Source organism: Onychostoma macrolepis, chromosome 17 (genome assembly GCF_012432095.1).
Source record: "Onychostoma macrolepis isolate SWU-2019 chromosome 17, ASM1243209v1, whole genome shotgun sequence".
NCBI lineage: Eukaryota > Metazoa > Chordata > Actinopteri > Cypriniformes > Cyprinidae > Onychostoma > Onychostoma macrolepis.
Genome location: NC_081171.1, coordinates 3959101 through 3984045, shown reverse-complemented (window position 1 = coordinate 3984045; position 24945 = coordinate 3959101). Strand labels below are relative to the sequence as shown.

The 24945-nt window shown below is 34.6% G+C and overlaps 2 protein-coding genes across 6 annotated transcripts in view; one reads left to right on the top strand and one right to left on the bottom strand.

The window, feature by feature from the left end:
* Window positions 1-1977, top strand: part of zbtb24 (zinc finger and BTB domain containing 24) — a 7729-nt gene extending 5752 nt beyond the window's left edge. Inside the window, 1 exon segment of the mRNA XM_058748893.1 lies at window positions 2-1977. Coding sequence (XP_058604876.1) covers window positions 2-610 — 609 coding nt within the window. The 3' untranslated portion in view covers window positions 611-1977.
* si:ch73-242m19.1 (uncharacterized) lies at window positions 1974-24945 on the bottom strand. 5 transcript variants are annotated; one of them, XM_058748888.1, is made up of 46 exons: window positions 24639-24945; window positions 23642-23714; window positions 23418-23528; window positions 23218-23331; window positions 22938-23132; window positions 22676-22760; window positions 22242-22393; window positions 21148-21300; window positions 20956-21057; window positions 20682-20837; window positions 20458-20528; window positions 20238-20376; window positions 19685-19888; window positions 19403-19595; window positions 18619-18743; window positions 18034-18234; window positions 17828-17949; window positions 17220-17448; window positions 16767-16969; window positions 15237-15389; window positions 14926-15019; window positions 14626-14834; window positions 13857-13968; window positions 13732-13781; window positions 13469-13645; window positions 12248-12365; window positions 11966-12128; window positions 11729-11867; window positions 10715-10862; window positions 10505-10600; window positions 10259-10423; window positions 9257-9465; window positions 9012-9150; window positions 7784-7904; window positions 7437-7549; window positions 7006-7155; window positions 6410-6463; window positions 6172-6339; window positions 5883-6035; window positions 5187-5321; window positions 4937-5089; window positions 3693-3902; window positions 2645-2765; window positions 2504-2554; window positions 2304-2425; window positions 1974-2113 (listed from the first exon to the last, which is right to left on the bottom strand). In XM_058748888.1, exons 1-46 carry the CDS (start codon window positions 24773-24775, stop codon window positions 2000-2002), a joined length of 6402 nt encoding a protein of 2133 aa, XP_058604871.1. In that variant the 5' UTR covers window positions 24776-24945; the 3' UTR covers window positions 1974-1999. The 5 variants fall into 5 exon arrangements, 4 of the variants coding, with proteins under 4 accessions (XP_058604871.1, XP_058604874.1, XP_058604875.1 ...); XM_058748891.1 differs by having other exon boundaries at window positions 6431-6463; XM_058748892.1 differs by having other exon boundaries at window positions 13732-13777; window positions 13877-13968.

Below are 24945 nucleotides of genomic sequence, written 5' to 3'. Positions count from 1 at the left end.
ACCGGTGGAGGCCACATCAGGAACTGAAGAAATGCACAGCATCCTCCGGCTCCAGCCGTACCAACTTCCCACGCACCCCGAGCAGGAGATCCAGCTGGTGGTGACCGGCGAGGTGGACAACATCAACCTGGGCCAAGATCAAAGTATCAGCATCATCACTGCAGAAGATACTTCTGTGGAGCAGGGTCTCACGCTTCTCACCCAACCTTCTGGTCACGTCCAAAACCTGGCGCTGGTCACGCCAGACGGGTTAGACGCCAGTACTCAAATCCAAACCATCAGCGTTTTAGGAAGCCAGGTGAGCGGCGAACAGCCCGAGCAAATGCACGTCATCACGCTGACTAAAGAAGCCATGGAGCAGCTGCAGGTTCATCACGAAAGTTCTCAGCAGCTGCAGGTGATCCACCAGCTGTCTGAGAGCTCTGCTGAAAATCCCAGCCGGACGAGTCCAGCGGGAGGCATTCACATCAGCAGCCAGAGCGGGCAGCCCATCTCCATCAGCCAGACCAGCGAGCAGATCCCCAGCGATCAGATCCAGGGCCAAACCTTCCAGATCCAGGCTGGAACGGTCTCGTACCTCTACACCACCAGCATGAACCCGCAAAACTGAACAGACACTGCTTGAATCCGCCAGACTCGTCCATAATGCTGATGCTTGTTCTCTTTTATTATAAATAGTTGTATATTAACATATTAAATCTGAGAACAAGCAGAAACATCTTATTTATGATTTCAATATGACTTTTTCATAAAGCATAGCCATATTTAATCTGTTTTTGTACTTGTTCAAATTCAAATTTACAACAAAAGAGAACAAGCATCAGCATTATGAACGAGTTGCTGTTTGTAAAAAGAACAATGCTTATGCTTATTCTCCTTTGTTGTAAATGGCTATATTTTAATCAGTCAAGCTGAGTATTTAAGAACAAGCATCTTTTTTTGTTTTTTAAATGACTTCAATATGAATCATGAAGCATAGCCATTCTTGGTTTGTTTTTGTACTTGTTAATGAGACAAAAGACAATCAATGGTTCATGTACATGCAACTCCAAATGTATTTATTTAAGTGTAATTATCCAGCATGACACAAGAAAAATTTACTTAGTGGCATAAGTTTGTCCAACCAGTGTTCATTGCCATTTTGCAAAAAAAATGATTCTTTTATTATTATTTCTGTAATGTGGAAAGAATTAATGATTCATTTTTACTAAAAATGTTTACTATTGCACATATAATAATTTTAATTTTTTAAATTAACAGAAAACCTAATGTAAATATTTGGACATTGCATTTAATAGAATGTGACTTTTTGCATAATAGTACGGAGCAGTGTGATTTTATTATGATTGGAATACTGTTTTAGTTTTTGTATTGTAAATTAGTTCAATTATTTTAGCTTTTCCTTTCCATTTATATTTTAAAGATTTAGTAATGTTGCTGTTTTTGTCATTTCTATTAGTTTTGGTTTTAAAAAGTGTCTATATAGTTTTTATTCATTTTATTTCAGTGTTAGTTTTAATTATTTGTAGTAAAATATTAGTTAAATTAAATGAAAATGTGAATGCCGCCTTGGTAACTAGCTGAAATATGTTTTTTATATTTAATTTCAGTTACTGTCTATTTTATTAAAATAAATACCTTTTTTCTTTCTTTTTTTTTTTAATGTTTTTAGTTACTTTGGCATTGGTTGGATATAAAATAGTCCTGCTCGAAAATAGTAATGACAATTTGGGGGGAAATATGCTTAACTGTCAAACAATTATGCAAATCATCATATTATTTTGATTTTGGAATGGAAATGTGACCCATGCATTAGATTCACCCAGTAATGGCAAACGTTAAGTTTTTCGTTAATGCACAAATAATCAGAGCAGTCAGGGTAATTTAGGTGAGTGCAGGTTTAGGTTAGGGTCATTTGTGCACAAGTAATAATCTCAACATCTACAATCTCAAGTCTCAAAATTAATCAAAAGGTATCAGTTAGTACAGTTGTGATTATTTACTTGTGACTCAATCTAAGATTCTGGTATGTCAGGTGGTTCGAAGACGTGTTTCCATCAGGAAGACTGGGTAACAGCGCCTCTGAAATGTCCAGACGAAGACGATTGGAATTCTGTGAATTAGAACAATGGAATGTTAAAAGAGACATTTAAATTCTCACCACATAACTGATGTTCTTTGTGCTATGATCAGACCTTTATTTAAAGGAACAGTCAGGAGAAAAGATACACTTTTTTTGGTCAGACTATCCTGTAAGGCTTGGCATGACTAAATGTCTATTACTATAGAATCAATTAACTCACTGTTTTGGGTCTGTCCAGGGGCGTCCAGGACTCTCTCCAACCCGTTTCAGTATTGAGCTCATCAGTTGTGTTTATAAAGCTACTGTTTGTAAAAGACATAACTGAGTTGTTCCTGAGCAAACCTGCAATACAAGAAGCCACAGAGGTGAACAAGTCAAGTTTAGAAGCAGACAGAACCAGAAAATGACAATGTGGTCTACCTGCTGATGCGTTTCTTAAATGTAGCCTTCTTGAGGAGGAGCTTTGGCGTCCTTAAGCATGAACAAAAGTGAGTGATATGAATAAAAATGCTTTCTTAATGCTAAAAAAAAAAGGTCAGTAAAAATCAGTATTGTAAGCACCTGAAGGAAATGTAGATTTACACAATGATGACTCAAAACTGTGCATCTGACTTTGTAGTTTGTCCACCTGCTGGAACGCCTCTAGTTTCAGGCTCCGCTCCTGATGAAGCTGACCTCTCACCTTCAAAACACAAGATACTTAATCTTTAAGCATGTGGCAGATGCTTTTATACAAATCCACTTATATTGCAGTAAAGGAATACATTTAATCAGTTCATGCATTCCTTCCCTGGGAATTGAATCCATGACCTTGGTGTTGTTAGCATCATGCTTTACTGTTTGAGCTTTCACAATATTTCTAAAAGTTAGTTTTTTCAGTTTGATGTTGAAGTTTAAGGCAAGACACTACAGGTGGATAGGGTAAAAATTGATATCACTAATCAAATGGGGGAAGATTAGTTGTATATGGTAGTCATAGTACAATAAGACAATTCTTATGTATTACAAGATTCTGAAATATTATGTTTAAATATGCAAATGAGGCATGATCAAATTTTTTTTTTTTAAATGCAATAATTTGCACATAAATCTGAACATTGGATAAAACCAGGTTCAAAATTCTTGTTAAATATTGTTGACATATTAAAGTTAAAGGTTTTCACTGATTTTGGATATCGCTCCATAAATCAGAAAATACTGTCAACAGCCAGAAAAAAAAAAAAACATTTTCACCATGTTTTTAAGAATAAAATGTGTAGATCATCTGAATAATATATGAACAAACCCTTATATAAAAACCTTCAGAATATAGATAAGAGCAAAACTTTAAAGTTTGGTATAAGTGCTGCTGAAACGGAGAGGAAATTGACTTTAAAGATATGCACTGTAACTGAAATCTACAGACGCAAAAAAAAATAATGTGTGATACAATAAACAACACTTAAATGTGTGTTTTGAATGTTTTCTTTCCACTAGTCTAAAAGAAGACAAGTTAGGGAAGCAAAACTGAGCAGTGCATGAAAAAACAATGGTTTTGCCTGTAGAGTCTTGCCTACTGAAATCTAACACATGTATAATAATCATTACAAAGCCTGCAGTTGAGACTCACGTGTTTGATTTGCTTGTGGCTGCGTTGTTGCCGCAGCTCTGTCTGTTTGCTGTTTTTCTCGAATTGTGCGCTCAGAGCTCTGAGTTGACTCTCTCTGTCCTCCACGTCTTCCTGCAGCTGCTCCAGACTCTGCATCCGCAGCACCTGCAGCTCCTGTCGGCTCTGTGCGTCTCGTGTGGAGCGATGCTCCATGTCCTGCAGCTTCTGAGACTGAGACAGAGGTGTAAAGTGTTATAGTAGTAGTATTTGACTACTACACGTATGTATGTTTTTGGGGAATCTGTACTTTGCTCGAGTTCTGCTAAAACGGAATGTTAAATATAATACTTTTTACTCCATTACAATCAGTGCTATTTTAAGATCCTATTATGGATTTTATGAATATTTTAAATTAGTTTTTATTTTTTATATTTCACATTTTCATTTGAAATGTAAAGTTTTAGTAAATTTGTTTTTTCCATTTTTATTAGTTTTTATTTATTTTTATTTCAGGGTTAGTTTTAGTTTTTTAGTGCATTAAGTGAAACTAAATAAAAATGAGAAATGTTGCCTCTGCAAATAGTTTCAATAAAATAAGTATGGGTTTCTTTTATATTTTTTGTTAACATTTATTATATTTCAAGTAACAATGTTTTTTTTATGGTTTTTACTGTAAGTTTTAGTTAATTATATTTTCATGTACACTTAAAAGTACAAAGTATGATGACAAAATGTTAATTTTTTGGTGAACCATCCCTTTCAGACACATTACTCTGAAGTGTAGTAATGTGTTTTATAATAACCATAGCTGTATAGATGGATTAATTTGAGTGAACACTGTTCAGTTCAGTCTTGCTTATTAGTCTAAAGATCACTATATTCAAATTTCCAATTGCAAAATTATAGCTGAAAACAGGCAGGTAACAGGATATTAGTTTCTTTAGAAAGTTTTTGCATCAAAATTATCTCTACTTAATTTCAAAAGTAAATTTAAAAGACAAGAAAAGTGCATGCACTTAGACTTTTAATTGAGTAAATGTTTAGATGTAGTATCTGTTCTTGATCCAGTATCTGTATATACAATTTCTCAGTACTTTTTACACTCCTGGATTAAGATCATATCATCAAACTAAGCTCATTTTTAATCCACTTCGGTCTAGAAGTGTCATATATATTTCAGGTACTTCTGTCTTTATGATGGCTCAGTTTGCACACAGCAAAGCCAAATTAAGGACATCAAGATGAGAAGGCTGATGGTGCTGTACCTGCTGTGTGATCTGTCTCTGGATGTGTTCATATTCACTCTTACACTGCAGCATGGCCTCCTGCACAGCATCCAGCTCTTGTTTTAGACCAGTCTCCTTCTGCTCTGAGATCATCTTCACTTTAAGAGCTTCAGTTTTACACGACACCTCATTCTGGACACACAGGAGCAACATTCAGAGTTGCTAAAGGGCAAAAGAAGAGGTGGAGAGACCAACCAAAGCATGGGATTACTGAACACGTGATTGATACCAGTTTCCACTGCAGCAGCTCTTTTTGTAGTTTCTCTTGAGTGATCACCAGCCTCCAGTGGTTAAAGGCTCTCAGTTTACACACAAGTCCAGCCAGCTTACTATTCTCTGCATGAAGATCTTCTAATACTTCTTTCTGAACAAAACAAACAGATAATAGTTTGAACGTCACAAAGAAAGGCCTAGGTCACATTTCACGGCAATCAACAGAAAAAAATATATATATTTTGCATTAAAAAAAAAAATAATTTTTGCATTAAATTTTGCGTATATTTTGCTTAAAAAATATATGCAAAAATTTTTTTTCTGCAATACTATATAGTTTTAATGGCAATTTTGTATATTTCCCCCCAAAAATTATTGTCATGCTAATCATATAATTTTACAATTATTAAAATAAATTTGTATTAAATTTTACCCACATACACCACAATATTTCCAAATATTTCCATCTTTTTTAACATTACATTAGTGACAAGATTGTCACATTAGAAATCAAAAGGTCTACATGGTCCTAAACAGGTGTTATTTCTATATAAATAATTAAAAAACAAAATTAGTTTAATTAATTTGCTATATATATATATATATTTCTTTTTTTTTATTTTAGGGGTGAACTATGACTTGGATATTTTTGTGAGATATTACAATATAACTTAGCTATTCCTTTATAGCAAAGCTCATTCTAGCGGTTCACCTCATGAAGTGTGTGAATGAGGGTCTCGTTATCATTAGTGGAGGATAATTTATTTTTCAGTTTGATGATTCTGTCCACGCCTTCCTTCCTCACGCTGCTCACCAGCTGTCGCACATCTTGGTCCATATTCATATGGTATTTGTCCAGACGTGACTGTGGGCGGCACAGAGAGCTGAGCCAGATGACATCATGCTACATATACTGTAGTTCATGTTTTAATGATTTTATGATATCAAAATTGAACTTTTGTGGCTTTTAGTCTATATGTCAACACTAAAAACTTACACACCTTCAGAAGAACGCATGTGGAAAATAGCTGGTGAACCAGCGTGTCATAGCGCTCTCTGTGTTTGAGGTTAAGATGTTGATCTAAGCTTCTCTTCTCCTCCTCCAGTTGACAAACTCTGGCACGCAGGGCCGTGATGTCAGCCATCATCCCACGACACACATCCGCCACCTGAGATCAGACGTGTTTAATGAGCATGTACTGAAGAATCATGGAGATATACACACAAACATGCGTATACCTTTCTGTAGGGGTCACTGGCCTGCCTTTCTTTGACTTCCAGCTCTTTAACATCCTGTGGATACAGATTATTCACAGGTGAGAAAAATACATGCATCTTAACTTTTCACTTCACCAACTTAAAAAAAAAAAAAAAAACAAAAAAAACTAATACTTTTATTCAGCAAGGATGCACTAAATTGATCAAAAGTGACAGTAAAGACTTTTATAATGTTACATAGGATTTCTATTTCAAACAAAAGCTCTTCTTTTCAACTTTCTATTTGTCAAACACTTCATGGTTTCCACAAAAATATTAAGCAGCAGAACTGTTTTCATCATTGATAATAATACAAAATGTTTGTTGAATAGCAAATCAGCATATTAGATTGATTTCTGAAGGATCATGTGACTGAAGACTGTGATCCATAATGACTTGAATAATAAAAAATGCATCACAGAAATAAATTACACTTTTAAATATTTTCAAATAGAAAAATGTTATTTTAAATGTTAATAATATTTTACAATATTACAGTTATTACTGTATTTTTAAATCAAATAAATGCAGCCTTAGTGAGCAAAAGAGACACAAAACCATGAATAGTGTAGACAAACCTGCTCTCTCTGGTAAAGAAGTTGTTCCTGCTGTTGAAGGATTTGCTCATAAAACTGGGAATATCGCTGGAAGACGCTCCGCTCGTGATTCATTACAGCACAAGTCAGTTCTGTCAAACACTCCTGCAGATGAGCGCTGGAGAACGTCACCTATAAAACACTCAGTGTTTATATATCAGTCCATTATTAATTATGGCATTGAAACAACCCTATACTCTTTAAAATAAAGGTTATTTATTGGCACTGAAAGTTTCATTAAGAACCTTTAACATCCATAGAACCTTTCCAGGTTCTTTAAAGTGGAAAAAGGTTCTTTATAATATTAAAATGTTCTTCACACTACGGGAAAAAAAAATTAAAAACTGTTCACTGAAAGGTGGTACTGTCTCTTTTGAGACCTTTGTTTTTAAAGTGTAGCAAGAAATATTTACCTGTCCATCAGTCTCACGCTCAACACCATTCATCAACCGCTGGATGAAATCCTCCACAATCTGTGGCCTCTCTAGAGAAACACTGTGCTTCATCGAAGGCCGTTTCCACAGTTCTTCATGACATGTGAAGACAGAAGGAGAAGATCAATGCATTCCAGAGAGGTCTATTTTTTGTCGTTGTTGTTGAGATGAAAATGTTACAATATCCTAAATATAAGAGACTAGCTGTGGTGAAGTTTATTGGCTTTCTAATGACAGCCTGCAGAGAGAATCAGGCCCGGCGCCATCCTCCCATCGTGCTCTTTGATCTCCTCTGGGTTCCTGCAGGAGAAGAGGATGCTGGGTACCTGCGGGGAGCTGTGCGTCATGCCGTGAGCGCTCCGACATCACTAGAGTCATTTCACAGCTAATCCTCTTCTGAAGCGCTCTGATCATGTCACACTCCGTGACCTCCAAGAGTCTCAGTAACTACAACAAACACGGCAAAATCATCAGTCTGAAATGGATTATGCCAAAGACATCAGTTAAAGAATCACACTAACAAACTGCCGAAAACGTTTGTATATAAATTAAATATAAATGAAAAACTGCACAATGCTTTTTAAGAAGCATTCCTCAAAACTGCATCATTTCTTTAGTTTTGCAGTCATAAAGCATATTGATTTGATGATTGTTCTGATCTCTCCTTTACAGATCCCAGTGTTTGTAAATAAAAAGCAGTGTTATTTTAGTATTCTATTATAGTTTTTATTTATATTTTGAATTAGATTTTATTTTATACAGTTTTAATTTTAGTTTAGTCTTTAGTTGTTGTTTTTTTATTTGTGCTTTTGTCATTTTTATTAGGGTTTGTTTGTTTTGTTATTTTTATTTCAGTTTTGTTATTTATTCTTAATTCAATTTAGTTTTTATATATTTACTTCAACTTAAACATCATACCCTAATATAATTTATAGATTTTTTAAAAACGTTAAATTAGCTTTATTTTTATATTTTCATATAATGTTTTCATTTTAATGTTACTTTCATTTTTAGTCATTTTGTTATATGCTTTTGCCATTTTAATTAGGTTTTGTTTCTTTTTAAATATTACTCGTTTAATTTATTTTTTGTTTAATTCAAGTTTAATTCAGATTTAGTTTTTATTTCCAGTTCATTTTAGTGCTTCAACTTAAACTTAATATACTATTATTATTTATCAATTATATGCTATTATAGTTTTTACTAATATGTTGAATTAGCAGTTATTTTATATTTTTGATTTTGATTTTTATTTTAGTTTAATTTATGCTTTTATCATTTTTTAATTTTGTCACATTCATTTTTTAAAAATAATACTATTTAGGATTAAATTGTTTTTATTTCAGTTTTAGTTTTTAACTCAGTTTATTGTAGTCCATTAGTAATTTAATTTGGGTTATTTGTCAAGGCAACATATATAATTTTCATTTAGCTTCATTTAGTTATAGTTTTCGTTTAGTCTAAGTTTTTCATTTATATTTTAGTTTAGTTTCATTTCAATTAACAAAATGTTTTAATAGTTTTACCATAACCACCCTGTTTCACATGCACTACCTGCCATGTTTTGACGTCAACTTCTGCTGCTCCAGGTGGTGGAAGGACAGATTGAGTCTGAGACAGCAAAATCTCATATTCCTTCTCCTTTTCCATCTGCTGGGCCAGAGCTTGCATGCTGGGGAAGTAAATCTCCACCCTATAACACAAGATCATGGGTCAGGTAAACACATACTGTACATATTTGTTTCACCATAAACTTCTATGAAAGAGTGAATGTTTAAGAGTGATGAAATGTTCATGACCTGTAAAGCTGAGATAAGTGTTTAAACAGCGCAGGGGTGTTTATTTTCTCAACACCCGTCTGTCGTTGAGTCCAGCTCTCTTTAAAAACCTCCATCTGCTTCCACAGCAGTAAAAATCCCCGCTGCTTCATCAGGGACTGTACGGAGTCTTGAGTTTTAGACGCAACCTCCGTTTTTCTCTCCACATCTCCCATGTTATCATCAAGAACCTAAAAAATGACGATGAGACACATGTGCTTCAACAAACAGTGATGTATGAACACACCAGAAATGCAGAACACACACCTCAAGATCAAAACTATTTCGTCACAAAATTGAACATTTCTTTGAATTGCAAACCAGTACATTTCTTTTCCTGTCATTCCAACTTTTACTTCTTGTGGTGTTTGGGTTAAATGAATGTGATATTTAGTTCCCACTTTTTTAGCAGCTTTGGTTCAGGAAGTATTTTTTCCATTCATTTTTCTCATAGGGTTTTAAAAAAAAAAGTATTTGTCAATAAGTTAAAAGCCATGAAACAAACCAACCAGCAATGAGGTCAACTGATTACTAATTTTGATTTGAAGCAAAAAAAGTAAGAATCGAAAAAAAAAAAAAAAAAAAAATACAAGACTTACAGTACTACCTAACAGTTTTCATTTTAACTACAATCCCATAGAGCCTCGCGAATGACATAATAAAATGCAAAAAATAAAAAATAAATGCTGGCCATGACACTGATTGCTGAAATTTTCTGCAGAGCATCATGGGAAATTTAGTTTTTCACAACAAATTCTACTGTTAAATGAATATTTTAAAAATACGTTGAAATAATGTGAGCAGTCGGCTTCAACAAAAGCATATACAGTCGATTAACAACCTCTGAGCTCACAACAGGTCTGTCTTTAAAGGTTTATATGTTATGGTTAAAATTGAACTTTTTACTTTTAGAACTCGACTGTTGCACTTTACTCAGGTTCCTAACTTATGAACCGAATGGGAGACAATCTTTAACTGAATTACTTCTCTATCAGATGTTGCGGTGATGTCGGGGTCTCCTGTGGTCTGTAGCTGGAGCGGCGCTGCATCTCTTCCACTGCTCAGCACATCATCAATGATCAGAGATACGCCCAGAATCGCCCCATTAGCCTCCATTCTACAGTGGTCGTTCAGATCAGAGAGGCAGAGCTACAAAAACATGACATTGCATGACCCTGATCCCTAATGAGGCAGAGGAAGACTTAAAAATGTATTCATAATGCAACACACCTGCATGTAATGCTCAATCGGTGAAACGTCCCATATAATCAAAGGATGTGATCCATGGATTGCAATGAAAGATCTCCATGGATACCATTTTTTGGCCTAAAACCACAAATTAAACACCATGGACAGTGAGATTCATCAACCAACTTGACGAGGTGCATCCTGGGACCCTTATAAACACATGTATACTGGAAAGGCCTGGTGGTTCCTCACCTGAGGCCTGGCCGGTTCTAGCGGCTCAGGAACAGGGAGGAAACTGGCTCCTCCCATCATGCTGTCACTCATGAGAGGGAGGGCGTGGCTCATGTTTTCACTCACGCTCTGATAGGCCGAGAGGTTTCCAGAGGAGAGGAACGCCTCCCTTGTGGAGAATCAAAAATGTGAATACGGGTCAATAATGTAATACTCATTTTCTGACATTTACTTAAGAATATCCAGGGTTATTATAACTAAAACTATATATAAAAAAAAGTTACTTGAAATAAATGTTAACTCAAATAAAATATTTAAAAAGTTAAACATTTTATTTTAGCTAGTTGTCAAAGCAACATTTTTCATTATCATTTAGTAACTGTATGTACTAAACTAACTAAAACAAAAATGTATTTCACTTTTTAAATGTGTTTATTTTATATTTATTTATTTTACACATCTATTAAAACTATTAAAAATTAAACAAAAACACCACAATAACTAAAATGAACACAGAAAATATAAAATTTAAAACTGATTCAAAATATTAATAGAAAATTATAATAGTATCTCAATGATACAAAATAAAAATTGAGACTAATGTTACTTTCTTTTTCTTACTTTCTTTATTTTTTAAATATAATTTGATCTATTTATGATAAAGTTACGACAAAAGACAACAAACAAAATTCATTATATTTTTACAAATATTTTTCTCTTAAAAATTTTACTACTACTACTACTACTACTAATAATAATAACGTGTACTTTAACATCTATGCAAAGTTTAAGGAAAATTAGAAAAAGGTTATTATACATTATTATTATTATTAAATATTCTTTTCTCCCTAATGGTTTCACCACTGAATATTTCTTTATCTGATGTCAATGGAAATAAAAATAAAAGTTTTTCAAAAATGTATGAATCCAGCATAAATTACATCTCTAATTTGGAATAGGAAAACCAAAAATACTCTCCTCTGTAACATTGTTGTCGTTGGCCCAAATACTGTGAAATCTGTAATTTACCAGCACCTGATCATGTAGCGCACTGCGGTATCAAAGCGCAGGAAGAGCACGTCCCTATGTAGCTGCAGGAGCCTCGCGACAGCCTCTGAACTTCTGGGCTCACAGAGAGAGTCAATCTGTCGCTGGACATCCCACAGTTCAGCCCCTTTGGACAAACATCAGAGCGTAAAGAAATGCTGGGCTGGACGTCACACAATATCGGCTAAAAACAACACAGGGTAGTGTGTGTTCACAGAGTTATACCGATGCTCTCTAAGCCGCCCCAGTCTGCTGTGAGCCTCTGAGAGCTGCTGGGACTGAAGGAAGTGTTCGGATTCCCCAGCCGAGCAAAGCTCACCAGGTAACAGACAACGTCGTGAAGAGCAGAAACAATCTGCAGTGTGTTTTGAAGAGCCTGGTGACATTCCTGTAACAAGAACCCACTAAAAATCAGCTGATTCAAACACATTGAGCAAATTATAAAGAAAATGTGTTTTAATGAGAACTGGGACACTGTGCCATGTTTATTAGTCACAGATATTTTACCTTTTCCTCCAGAGCTCTGAACATGAGCAGCACTTCTGTGTAATGAGGGATGAACCACAGGTTTACCAGACGCTTTCCATCAGCTGATAACAGTCTTCTGGGACGAGGCTGAAATGTCCTGAACCGCCAGAAACAGTTATGATTTAGAAAGTCATTTACATTATGGAAAGTGATGACACTTTCTTTCTTTATTTTTATTTTTGACTATTTCCCACATTTTAAATCATAAACATTTATCTTTTTGTTTTAGATTATTTTTGGTGTTTTTGCATTTTTATTAAGATAAGTCAGTATTATATAAGTCAGTATAGACTGGAAGCGAAGCGGGAGAGAGAGAGAGGGGGGCGTGTATGTCTGTTACTATGAAACAACATAAAATGTAAACATTTAAATAAAATTGAGGACTGTGGACTTATATTTTTATCCATTTGTTTACTTAGTGAAAAAAAAAAAACTATTTTCCACATTTTTAATAATACAGAAGTAATCAAAACTATGAAACATAAAAATGTAAGTATTAAAATACAACTGATTATTAATTATTATTAGTATTAATTATAATAATAATAATTATTATATATTATTATATTTATTAATTTATATTTTTTGTTTATGAATTTTTGTTTGTTTGAACTATTTCATCAAATAAACTAATATAAATGAATAATAATAATATAAAATCCATCAAAACTATGAAATATAAAATTAAATATAAACATTTACATTTTATTTTTCACTTTTATTATTCACCATTCAGCCCAATTAAAAAAAAAACTTTTGAAGCAATTTATATTTGTCTGCAAAACAAAATATTCAAGCATTTAAGCACAAGCCTTTTGATCCAATATTATTGTAGTATTATTGAGATACCATTATAGTTTTTATTAAAAAAAAATTGTTTGTTTTTAAATATGTTTATGTTGTTTATATACATTTTTATTTCAGTTTTTGCTTGATTTATTTTAGTACATCAAGTTAAACTAAACAAAAATTAGAAATGTGGGTTTGGCAACTAGCTAAGAATACAATTATTTTACATTAGTTTTTTTTGTTATTAGTTAACTAAATAACCTTGTTTCAATAAAAAAAATAAGGTTTTTAAGTTCATTAAGCAGATAAATTCTGCATGTCCAAATGTTTGGCCAAGATTCAGCATCACAAAGAATAATTTATTCCATTAAATCAGAACATTCTACATGTATTTTCTTCTGCATGCTTCACCTTGGATCAGGACACAGTCTGTCGTCTGACTGCAGGTCTGATCTGGTTTCACTGGGTCTTCCCATCACAAAGTGATTGTCACGGATGTGCGGCACCTCATCCAGCAGCGAGGAGAGACTGTGGCAAAGAGCAACAACCTGCCCTCGGACACAGCACTGGGACATACGCTTGTTAAATCTGAAATAGACATAGACACAGAGTCATTACCTCCTCCTATACATTTTTTTAAAAAGCAGTAAACACTGTTTATTGACTAAACATACTTGTGGCAGAACTCCAAAATCAGTTTCCTCTTGATCCTGCCCACTTCTTCCTAGTGAGAGAAGAATGGATGAATGAAAACTGAGGTCTCTCCATTTATTTAGCAAATAAAATCATGCTTACATACAGAGTTTAGCTTCAGCGCACTCATCTGTTCTTTCTTCTTTATAAACGTGTTCAGCATTTCATCTCGAAGACCCATTTTCTCCAGCTGAATGGACACAAAAGCACCTGCAAGCCTGAATTACAATAAACATTTCACACGGTCCTTCTATACTCAGATAAAACGTGTCTTAATGTCCATATCCAGATTACTTATACATATTGGTGAATTTCACAAAGAACTGCATTGTATTTTGCACAAGAATAAGATTAATAACTATAAGAACAGTCATAAAATACAATGATTGCTGATTATTTAAATGAACAAAGGCAGAAAAGCAAATATTAGCATGATGTAAAAATCAAAATATCTTTTTTTCTGCATTTTTTAAATAAAGAATTTTATTTCCCATTACAAATATTTTTAAATTTTTAAATCAAGATTTGTTTATTTCAGGTGCAAAATAACTTTTAAGATTTTAAGATTTATGCTTTAATGTTTATGCTTAAAACAAGAAAAAATATCTGTCAATGGGGTAAGAAAAATAATATTGTTTTCCCTTTGATTTAAGTTTATTATTCTCACTCCAATGACAGAGATTTTTTTTCTTTGCTTTAAGCATAAACTAACATTTCTTATTTTAGAAAATATGCTAAACTGTCATGAAAATAATGTTACGATGCAAACAAATCCTAAAAACTTTATGAAAAATGTAAATTTCTTCATGCAAAACACCATATTTCTGGTGATATAAATATAATCTGGACATGTTCTGGATCAGTTTTATGCAGACCTGTTTCTAGTAGCTAAATCACGTTTCCTGGTTTCAGAGGAAGTAGTTCCTTCGTTCTGCAGCAGCAGGTCTGTATCTGAAGACTGAACCAGCTTCTCTGTCCTATAGCATAAGGACGCTTGTTTAACTGCACCAATCAGAGTGTTCTTATGCACCACCTGACACACCAGAACCACCTGCAGGTTCTCCAGACTGGACTGATTCATCAGCTGAAGCACACAGACACAAGCTCAAACGATTAATATACTGGACAAAAAAATAACGTGCCAAAATAACAATTATAAATCATCATGTGATTACCTGTAAAACTGCTTCATTAGAGAGAAAGCTAAATTTGCCAATATGACTCTCATCAAGCTCCTGAACAGCGAGAGGCAGGCTGTTCGGGACAAACCTATGAAACACGAATAAATAAACTAAATCGCAAAAAAAAATTTTATTACTTAGTATTTTTGTCTTGTTTTAAATTACAAATACTTAAAAATTCTTAAAATCAAGATACATTTACTTGAGATGCAAAATAGCAAGATATTAAGCCTTTTTAAAAATATATAATTATAATAAAATGTTGTGTCTCAAATCCTGAGCACGACAGTCCTGCAGATGTTTACCTGTCAGCGTTCTGTTTGTCGTCCTGGAGGGCCGTGATGAACACAGGAAGTTGTTTGGGAATCTCTTTCCGCACAGCGAACTCAAACTGCACTGGCCGCAGGTACAAATGAACTTCATCAAAGCCCATCACTCTAGCCACTGATTTATATAATCTAGAGCGACACGACAGAAAGCACATTCAGTCAAGAGTTTTATGACTTCAGCTTTTGTCATTTATGACTTTTTTTTCCCCTACTGAGATCCATTAACGTAGTAAATATTAGCAGTAAAACTAATTTTGTCATGAGGTTAAAATACTATCAAGTAGGGATGCACGATATTGCATTTTGCCGATATCCGATATGCCGATATTTTTCAACTCATTTTGGCCGATACCAAAATATTTCCTATTGTTTGGAAACAACACCAAGTCGCTCCTGTGCAGAATTGATAAGCAAATTATTTTTAATTTTGGTTAGTTTTTAACAAGAACTTATTTGTTAGAATTAAATAAACAATAATAAAGTTATTTTATCATGACAGTACATTGAAGATTTGAAAATAACTATAAATAAACTATATATTAATCGCTGCATTTTTCACCCCCAGAAAGATGCAGCGGTAACCTTAACATTTTATTTTAAGTTTTAACATTTCTAAATGGTCTAAAGCAAAAGAGTTGTAAAAATTCTGAAAAAATTTTAGAGCTCATAATTTGTTTAAAAATTATAACAAATTACACATTAATGAATAAATCAGTATATATAAAATTATTTAATTTATGTTTCATGTTTATGATTTTTTTCATGTAAGCTATAGCTTCTGACCTTTAAATCAAAATATACTCATGATTTTATGGCATCAATTACTCCTTTATTTAATCAGAAACACATTCTAAATATTATTTCTGTATTTTGCTTTCATTTTATTAGTATAGGCCAACAGTGCCCCCTACGGAATTAAAACTCCCGGGGGAGTATACCGCTGCAAGTGCTATTACTGTTTACTCTATCACACACCGAACGCATCATTCTGTACATGCATTCTCAGTTTAAATGCAGAGATCCAAAACAGTGAATCCAATCACCATTCAGGCAAAATTTAGCTTCAAGAATGAGCTACACAGATACATGATCTAATCGCTAGCACACCCTGAGCACATGTGAGTTAATGTTGCCTATTCCTCTTATCGGCAAGACATATCGGCATAATTTTTCATATCGGGCCAATGCCGATATTTACATTTAAAGCCATTATCAGCCGATTCCGATACTGGTCCAATAATATCGTGCTTCCCTACTATCAAGTATTTAAAATTAAAACACACTGTATAGATAGATAGATAAATAGATAGATATACTGTATACAAAGAGAAAGAGTAAGAGAAAAAGAGAGCGAGAGAGACATATACAGATATAGATATATACATAATTCAATTACTGGAACTGGATTTAAAGTTTTGAATTCTGCATTTATAGTTTAATGAATTCTGTTCTTTTTTTTTCAAAAATCAAGGAAAATTTAAACTGCTCAGCAGTTGTAAACTCAACTGGGACAGATGTTGGGTCTCTGCCGCTGATTCAATGATGCGGTGACGGAGTGTGACGAGCTCTAGCAATGTGCAGAACATCTTCAGCATGAACAACTGTCTGTCTTTGCCTTGTTTCCTCTCCTGTTCCTCTGCAGATCTGACAACAGACAGTCCCAGCTCTCTGACCAGCACAGGGTCCTCGATGAACCTATCTGAGAACAACTGAAACAATACAGAACACTGACTGTATCAGGCATCTATTAAAGAATATATGCATCTCTGCTTTATCATACTTTGAAGTGACAATGCATTTAACCCAAAATTGATTTAACACAAAAGTCTGTCTGTCTGATTTTGTATTGAATTTTATTTCATTAATGCTTTAACATGAATAAAGTGCTTTTCTTTTTATTTGTCCCCTAAACATCACAACAAGTTTGACAGCTTATTTGGATCAAAAAAAGACACATACGTCTTTCTGTGTCTGAGAACTGTAGGTTGCTCCAGGTGCAGCAAGTGTGTGCCAATGTCGCAGGGCCATTTCCAGGAGTTTTTGCTCCAGTTTGACTCTCCGAGATGGTGTTTTTGCTCTGTGCAGCTCACACAGTTCAGCACAGGCCCGTTCAAGACCCTCGTACAGCCGAGACGCCAAACACAGTGAGGGGTGAATCTCTAAGAAATACACACTCTTTAAAGCAGGCCTGCAATTAAAGAACAACGAGACATCCTCAAACATATATTCCGCCTTTTTTTGTTTTAGACACACACTACTGGTCAAAAGTTTGGAATGGTTACGATTTTTTAATGTTATTGAAAGAAGTCTCTTATGCTCACAAAGGCTGTATTTACACTATTTGATAAAATATACAGTAAAAACAGTAATATTGTCAAATATTATTACAATCTAAAATATCTGTTTTTTATTAGAGTGCATTTTAAAATGTAATTTATTGCTGTAATGCAAGCTGAATTTCCAGCATCATTACTCCAGTCTTCAGTTCAAACATGTAGTAAGAAAAATAAACTGAGTGAATTTAAATTTGATTTTATGTTGAAGTTAAAGTTGATATTTTTCATTACCGGCTTCCACCGACTGATACCAGATGTTTAGGAATGTAGTTTGGAGGCAGGCCGTATTCACTTGAACAACCACTCTGTCCCTCCCTCCATATTCTTTCCAGATATTGTCTCTGCTCATCAATCTAACATTCAGAAAACATCAGAGAATAAAATAATATGAAAGCTCAGGTGGGTTAAACTTGAGTAAAGAGCAAATGCTCGGTTACCTGACTGTTTAGCACTACTTTGATGAGCTGTTGGTGGCTTTGGAGGCAGACGATTGTGTCCCTGTAAGCTTGAACAAAATATCCAGCGGTTAAATCCATCTGTGGCCTTCTGTGCATGACGTCTGTGATGACCTGAGCCAACCTGAGCTGTTCCTCTGGATCGGTGACATGCTGATACGTCTCCAAATAGCAATTCAAGAGCTGCAAACACAAGATAGCAGATTATCACTGATGTACACTACTTTTCAAACATGTGGGGTAAATTTTTACTTTTTTTTTTTGGAAAATGTAATTTCATAATGTTACAATGTTTCAAATAATTGCTGTTCTTTTTCACTTTCTAAGAATCCTGAAAAAATGTATCTCGGTTTCTACAAAAATAATAAGCAGCAGAACTGTTTTCAACACTGATAATAATGAGAAAAAGACTGGAGTAATGATGTTGAGAAAGAAGCTTTGCATCACATGAATAAATCACATTTTAACATATATTCAAATAGAACAGTGAGCTTCTTTCAAAAATACCACATTTTGAATGGTAGAGTATCATTGAAATGTCTTTTAAATTTTAGTCACGTCACGTACCTGTATTTTGTGTTCCAGAAATTCAGTTTCACATGTCCATATGTCTAAAAGCACAGCCAACCGATCCACATTCATTTTAGCCAAGGAGTGAAGGTCTCCTCCAGATCCATCAGATGCATGTAATTCTGAGAGAACAACATGAAATGATGATTGTGAAACAGAAAAACTAAAGTTGTCTTTTACACTGTCAAGTTATGCAAAAACAAGCTAAACCAGAGATGGCACCAAGCCCTCTTTTCTCACCTTCAAACACAGTCCCGATATACATTGTTTTCTTGTTAAAAATATTTTTTCCTGTGTTCTTTTAGTATTATAGTTATTCTATTTTAGTTTCGCTTTTAATTAAATTTTATTTTTAGATTTTCTGTTTTCACCTTTATTTTGGTTAAAGTTTTAGTACTTTTAACTTTAGTACTTTTAAACAAATACTAAAATTCAGACAATTTTCAAAATAAAATTCAGAAAATTGCTTTCACAACTAGCTGAAAAAAAACGTGTTTTGTATTGATTTTTATTTCAAGTAAAAAAAATTTTTTTACATAGTTTTAGTTAACTGTAGTAACCATTGCTCTATCACATGGAGATTCTTCTGATAAAGTAAAATAAGTTGTGAACACAGTTTCAAATGATCATGTAAGTTACTGTACCTTACTTTTTGTTTTGCTTGTTGCACCTTGCATTGCAATATAAATCATCATAAAATCATCATAAAAACATGCATATGCTAATGATAAATGAGCATATTTAAGGATATAAATCTACAAACAAGAGCTTCTGCCCTGACCTCTGCTCCTCTGTATGAAATGAGATGCTGTGAGCAGTAGATGTTGCTCCAGCTCCTCCAGGTCCATCAGGGACACGTCATAGATGAAGTAGAGACCTCGCTGGTCCTGCGTGTGGATGCAGCTCCCATCTGTGCTGTAATAGTCATGAAGGTTCTCTACCTCAGGAAACTCCATAAACTCTGCACAGTGAACCTAAAGCAGAGGAGCGATTTCACACTCTTTGCCTTTCACATTGCATTAGTTTGTTCCCAAAAAACTGAGTGAATTTGCAAGTAAGGAACCTTATAATCAACTGGGCTGTTGTAGATGTAGTGATGTGATCCAAGAGCTCCGGTAGAGCCATCATCTCCTCTAGCAGCGCTCATCCAGCCCGTCTCCTCCACACGTCTCACCAGATCTCCTCCAGCCAGCTCCAGACCCGCAGTGTCCATCGCCAGAGTCCTTTCTACTGACCGCAGGTAGTTCAGCATGCTCAGACAGGTACGCTACACAAACAAGAGGACAGGACATGAAAAAAATCGATGGTGCATTAAATTGATCAAAATTGACTGTAAAGACATTTATAACATTACAAATAAATGCTGTTCTTCTAAAATTTCTATCCATCAAAGAATCCTGAAAATGTATCAAGGCATCCACAAAAAATAAGAAGCTGTTTTAAACATAATAATAATATGAAATGTTTCTTGAGCATCAAAAAAGCATATCAGAATGATTTCTGAAGGATCATATGACACTGAAGACTGGACTACATTTTGGTGCTTCTGTAGTTGGAAAGACCAAAACCTCGGAAACCCACCATATCTTTAATGCCAGTTTTTGACTGGTTTTTACCTTGAGTTCTCTGATCCTGAGGTGTCTCAGGTAGATTAAAGACACATAAGCTCCTCTGACAGTTACAGGATCATTGGCAACATCTTCAGAATCTTCATCCTTCTCAAGAAGATTAGCACCGCTGCTTTGACCAGAACTGCTAGAAGACAGAGAGCTGTTGAAAGAAACTCTCAAACACACTCACACACTCATAGACACAATTCAGTGGTTGGAAAATTACCCTTTATTCTTTTTCTCAGAGTTTTTCAGATCTGTGTGTTTAGATAAATGAGAAGTCTGTCCAGTGACCACCTGGGAAAAAGTCAAATATAATGTGCATACAATGAAAAAAATAATGATACTGCTTTAAAGTTAACAGGAAAGATAATGTGCACTAAAGAATCATTCACAATAAGACATGTATTTAAAAAAAAACAGAGTCGACTATTTACACAGATGATTCACCTGAAACATGTTTGCTGTGTTATAAATGCTTTTCCATATGCCAGAAGATTCTTTGGGGTTTGCTGTGCTTATGGATGCAGGTTTTGTAGGTTCTGATTGACAAACAGATGCAATGTACTGCTTCAAAGCATCAGTCACTTTATGCAGATCTGACTCCTTCAAGAGAAAGTGCAAAACAGTATGTGACAAACTGCATGTGTGATTGAACTAATACTAACATTAACCAAAGAAAACCTGACAAAAGGTTTAGTGCATTAGCTAAAGTTCCGTTCACCTCCAGGAACTTGGCATGCATTTGGAGAAGTTCATCCATTGATCTGAGCTCCTTGAGTTTGGCCATTTGTTTTTGTTGCCAAGGATCTCGCTTTGGTTTCATCTGTTTGTTTCCCACAGGAGGCACAATATCATATTTCATTGTATTACTTCATGAATTATCATATATAAATATACTGTTCACTTGTCTCACCTGAATATGAGGAATCCAGTTGGACTCTTTTCTAAGCGTCATGTTTGGACTCTTTCTCCCCCACTTCCTCTCTGTTGCTTCAGTGCTGTCGTACTGCAAGAAGGTCTTCATCTCCTCCTGATTTTTAAACACAGTCCTGAACAGGTAGTTAACCTAAACCACAAACAAATCACATTATCAACAATAACAATCTTTATTTTTTATAATGTGTTAGATTTCATCACATTGTATACTTCAGTTAAAAAAATTGTTCACCCAAAAATTACAATTTGTTGAAAATTTACTCATCCTTAGGTCATTGGAGAAATTTAGCATTACATCTCTTGCTCACCAACGGTTAATGGGTGCCGTCAGTATGAGAGTCCACAGTCCAAACAGCTGATAAAAACATCACAATAATCCACAAGAAATCCACACCACTCCAGTCCATCAATTAACATCTTGTGAAGCCAAAAGCTGCGTGTTTGTAAGAAACAAATCCATCATTATGACTTTTTTTTAACTTCACACTGCGCTAAAATACAAGTCCTCTACCCGCAACATTGTTTTCTCCAGTAAAGAAGTCATCTCGTCTGAATCAGGAAAGAAATATTCACAGATCACGCACAATTTACAAGCAAAAACAGTTCTAAACAAATATGTTGGTGGATTTTGATGTGTGAGAGGACAACATGAGATTAACTTTTTCCACTTAAGGAAGTGTCATTATGGATTATGGACTTGTATTTTTGCTAGAAGTGATGGTTTAAAGTTAAAAACATCTTAATGGTGGATTTGCTTCTTAAAAACATGCAGATTTTCGCTTCATTAGACATTAATTGATGGACTGGAGTGGTGTTGATTACTTGTGGATTATTGTGATCTTTTTATCAGCTGCTTGGACTCTCAGTCTGACGGCACCCATTCACTGCAGAGGCTCCACTGGTGAGCAACTGATGCAATGCTACATTTCTCCAACTGAAGAAACACACTCATCTACATCTTGGATGTCCTGAAGGTGAGTACATTTTCAGCAAATGTTCATTTTTGGGTTAACTATTCCTTTAAGATCTTTTAGATATCACAGAGGTTCACTGTAATTTAATCAGGATTACCAGACTAAAGAGCTCCATTTCATCTCCAACTGTCTTGATGGTGCTGGTATTGAATTGAATGTCATAATGTGACAGGAGGAAATCCAGCTGGGTTTTAAAATCCTCTATATTGGTCGAGTGCAAGGGGACCTCTGACATTGATACAAAAACTCCTGGATGGGTTAAAAACAGAGTAACATGACATTTATTAATATTCAGATCAAGATCTCGATTTATACTTTATACTTGTATTCTAAATTTAATTATATTAGTAATTTTATGTGCTTTTGTGATTTGTATTAATTTTTTTATATTACTATTTAAGTATTATATATTTTTATTTCAGTTGTATTAAAAGTTTTTCTTTTAATACATATATTTTATTTAGTTTCAGAATTATTTTTTATTTGTTTCAGCTTTATTTAGTGATACGGCATCAAAAAAGGGTTCCTTACCATCAAAATATGCAGGAGATATCAAATCAACAGCACCGGACTTCTGATCCTCATTCCACTCAGTCGAAGGTAAATAATGAAGAACCTACAACCAACATATCATACAAATTAAATCCACACTGTTCTGATAACCGTCATTAGTTGTTAGTTGACAAATGTCCTGCCTACTAGGATTTAGAATAAAAGAATTCAGAAAACTTAAACTTTTGCATTTGTTCTCCTCCAGTCTTTAATATTTGGTTAGATTCTTGTGTATTCTCACATGCAGAAAGTTGTGGATGCTTTTGACACAGTGCAGATGGCAAATAAGCCACTGCAAGTAAATGCTGACGTCTTCCAGTGTGACCACACCGACAGGGCTCTCCACACCCGCCAGGACTTTCTCTCTGGACACGGCAAGACGACGTGCCCGATGCACAGAATCCTCAGATTCACTGGTTAAATGTGTGATCTGTTTCTACACAAAGCAATAGGAACATGATAAACACATTCAATATGCCACTGAATGCATAAAAATATTCTAACATGCAGAATTTAGATACTTTATATTGAGGATATAGTTTCTCCAGGACAGCGGAATGTCGGCCGAATCTTCTCCATCTTAGCATCAACTGGTATTTGCACCGTGCCAGTTTATATGCTTGATCTGTGTAAAACTGTCGAGAATGGAGTCAAAATGATCACAAATGTTTTCACACAAGATTCTATTGGTGTGAACACAATAAAACAGCTCATAACTGACCTGATGCAACAGTAAAGGCAGACTGTCAGGTGTGTACTCTTGGGTCAGACAGCTCTCCATCTCCATCTCAGTGACGTCTGCTTGAGACACAACAGGCTTTGTGGACGAAACCTAAAGTCAGAGTTCATTTACAACAAAGACAACAAGAAATGTCAAATAAACAACTGCAGGCACATGCAGGACTTTAAAAACATCATAACTGTAAAATAACTGTGAAAACATACTTGCAGTGCTTTGAGGAGTACCTGCTGCCTCTCCATATGAAAGTAAGACACATCTTTTGGAATATGGACAGAGCTGAAAAGGTTGGCAGGAGTAGATCATTAAAAAAGTAGTTCAACTAAAAATGTGTTGAAAATGTACTCATACTCAAGATGTAGATGAGTTTGTTTCTTCATCGGAACAGATTTGTAGAAATGTAGCATTTCATCACTTGCTTAGCAACAGATCCTCTGCAGTGAATGGGTGCCGTCAGAGTCCAAATGGCTGATAAAAAACATCATAATAATCCACAAGTAATCCACACCAGTCCAGTCCATCAATTAATGCCTTATGAAGTGAAAGGTTGTGTGTTTGTAAGAAACAAATCCATCACTAAGACATTTTAACTTTAAACTATTACTTCTGGCCAAAATACAAGTCCATAATTCATAATATGTCGTTCTCCAGGGATCCAGGTTTAAAGTTAAAATGCAGCTTTATGCAATTAAATTGAAGGACAGGAGTGGTGTGTATTACTTGTGTATTATTGTGATGTTTTTATCAGCTGTTTGGACTCTCATTCTGACGGCACCCATTCACTGCAGAGGATCCATTGGTGAGCAAGTGATGTAATGCTACATTTCTCCAAATCTGTGAAGTTATGCAATAAAAAAAGGTCATCTAAGATGTAGATGAGTTTAAGTGTGAGTGAATTTTCAGTAAATTTTAATTTTTCCTTTAATAATATTCTGGTCTATTGGATACATCAGGAAGGAAAACACTTTTGAATAATTAATTTATTATAAAAACATGTAAACATTAACAATTCACTAACAAATATTAAATTTAATATTATTGTGATATGAATCTAAACACAAATTAATCAAATTCCATGACGTTTTTAAATATGTAAACGTACATTAACTAATGTTAAGCATTACATAGGCTAATTCAGTTAATAATGCTGGTTAATGGCATTAATGAAAGTTATAAAAGCTAGAGCACTATCAGCTGTCTCACCTATATGGTTTTGAGGATATTTGGTGTAAAATCTCATTGTCCTCAATCTCAGTCTTCAGAGCCTGAATCTGAGCAGACAGTTCTTCTTCCAGCTGCTCCACTGTCTCTGACGAGCCGAATCTGTACGTCTGTGACATCTTCAATTCACAATCCCAGATTCAGCTCAGAAAAGAGTCGTTCCGTCCTCGCAGCTGTGAAAATGGCTGTATTAGTTGTGTGTAGAGCAATCTACACACAGCGCGTTCAAAAGATAGTAAAAAATATACGGAAACACAAAAGAACTTTAAAAGTGTCTCTGCTGTATAAA

What these genes read in the sequence shown, in the direction of transcription:
- si:ch73-242m19.1 (XM_058748888.1), bottom strand. Translation starts at nt 24,775, where the DNA reads ATGTCACAGACGTACAGATTCGGCTCGTCAGAGACAGTGGAGCAGCTG. An exon ending in TACTCCTCAAAGCACTGCAA is followed by an intron (nt 23,529 to 23,641) that starts GTATGTTTTCAC and finishes CTCTGACTTTAG; the next exon opens with GTTTCGTCCACAAAGCCTGT. An exon ending in CCCTGGACAGACCCAAAACA is followed by an intron (nt 2,114 to 2,303) that starts GTGAGTTAATTG and finishes TCTAATTCACAG; the next exon opens with AATTCCAATCGTCTTCGTCT.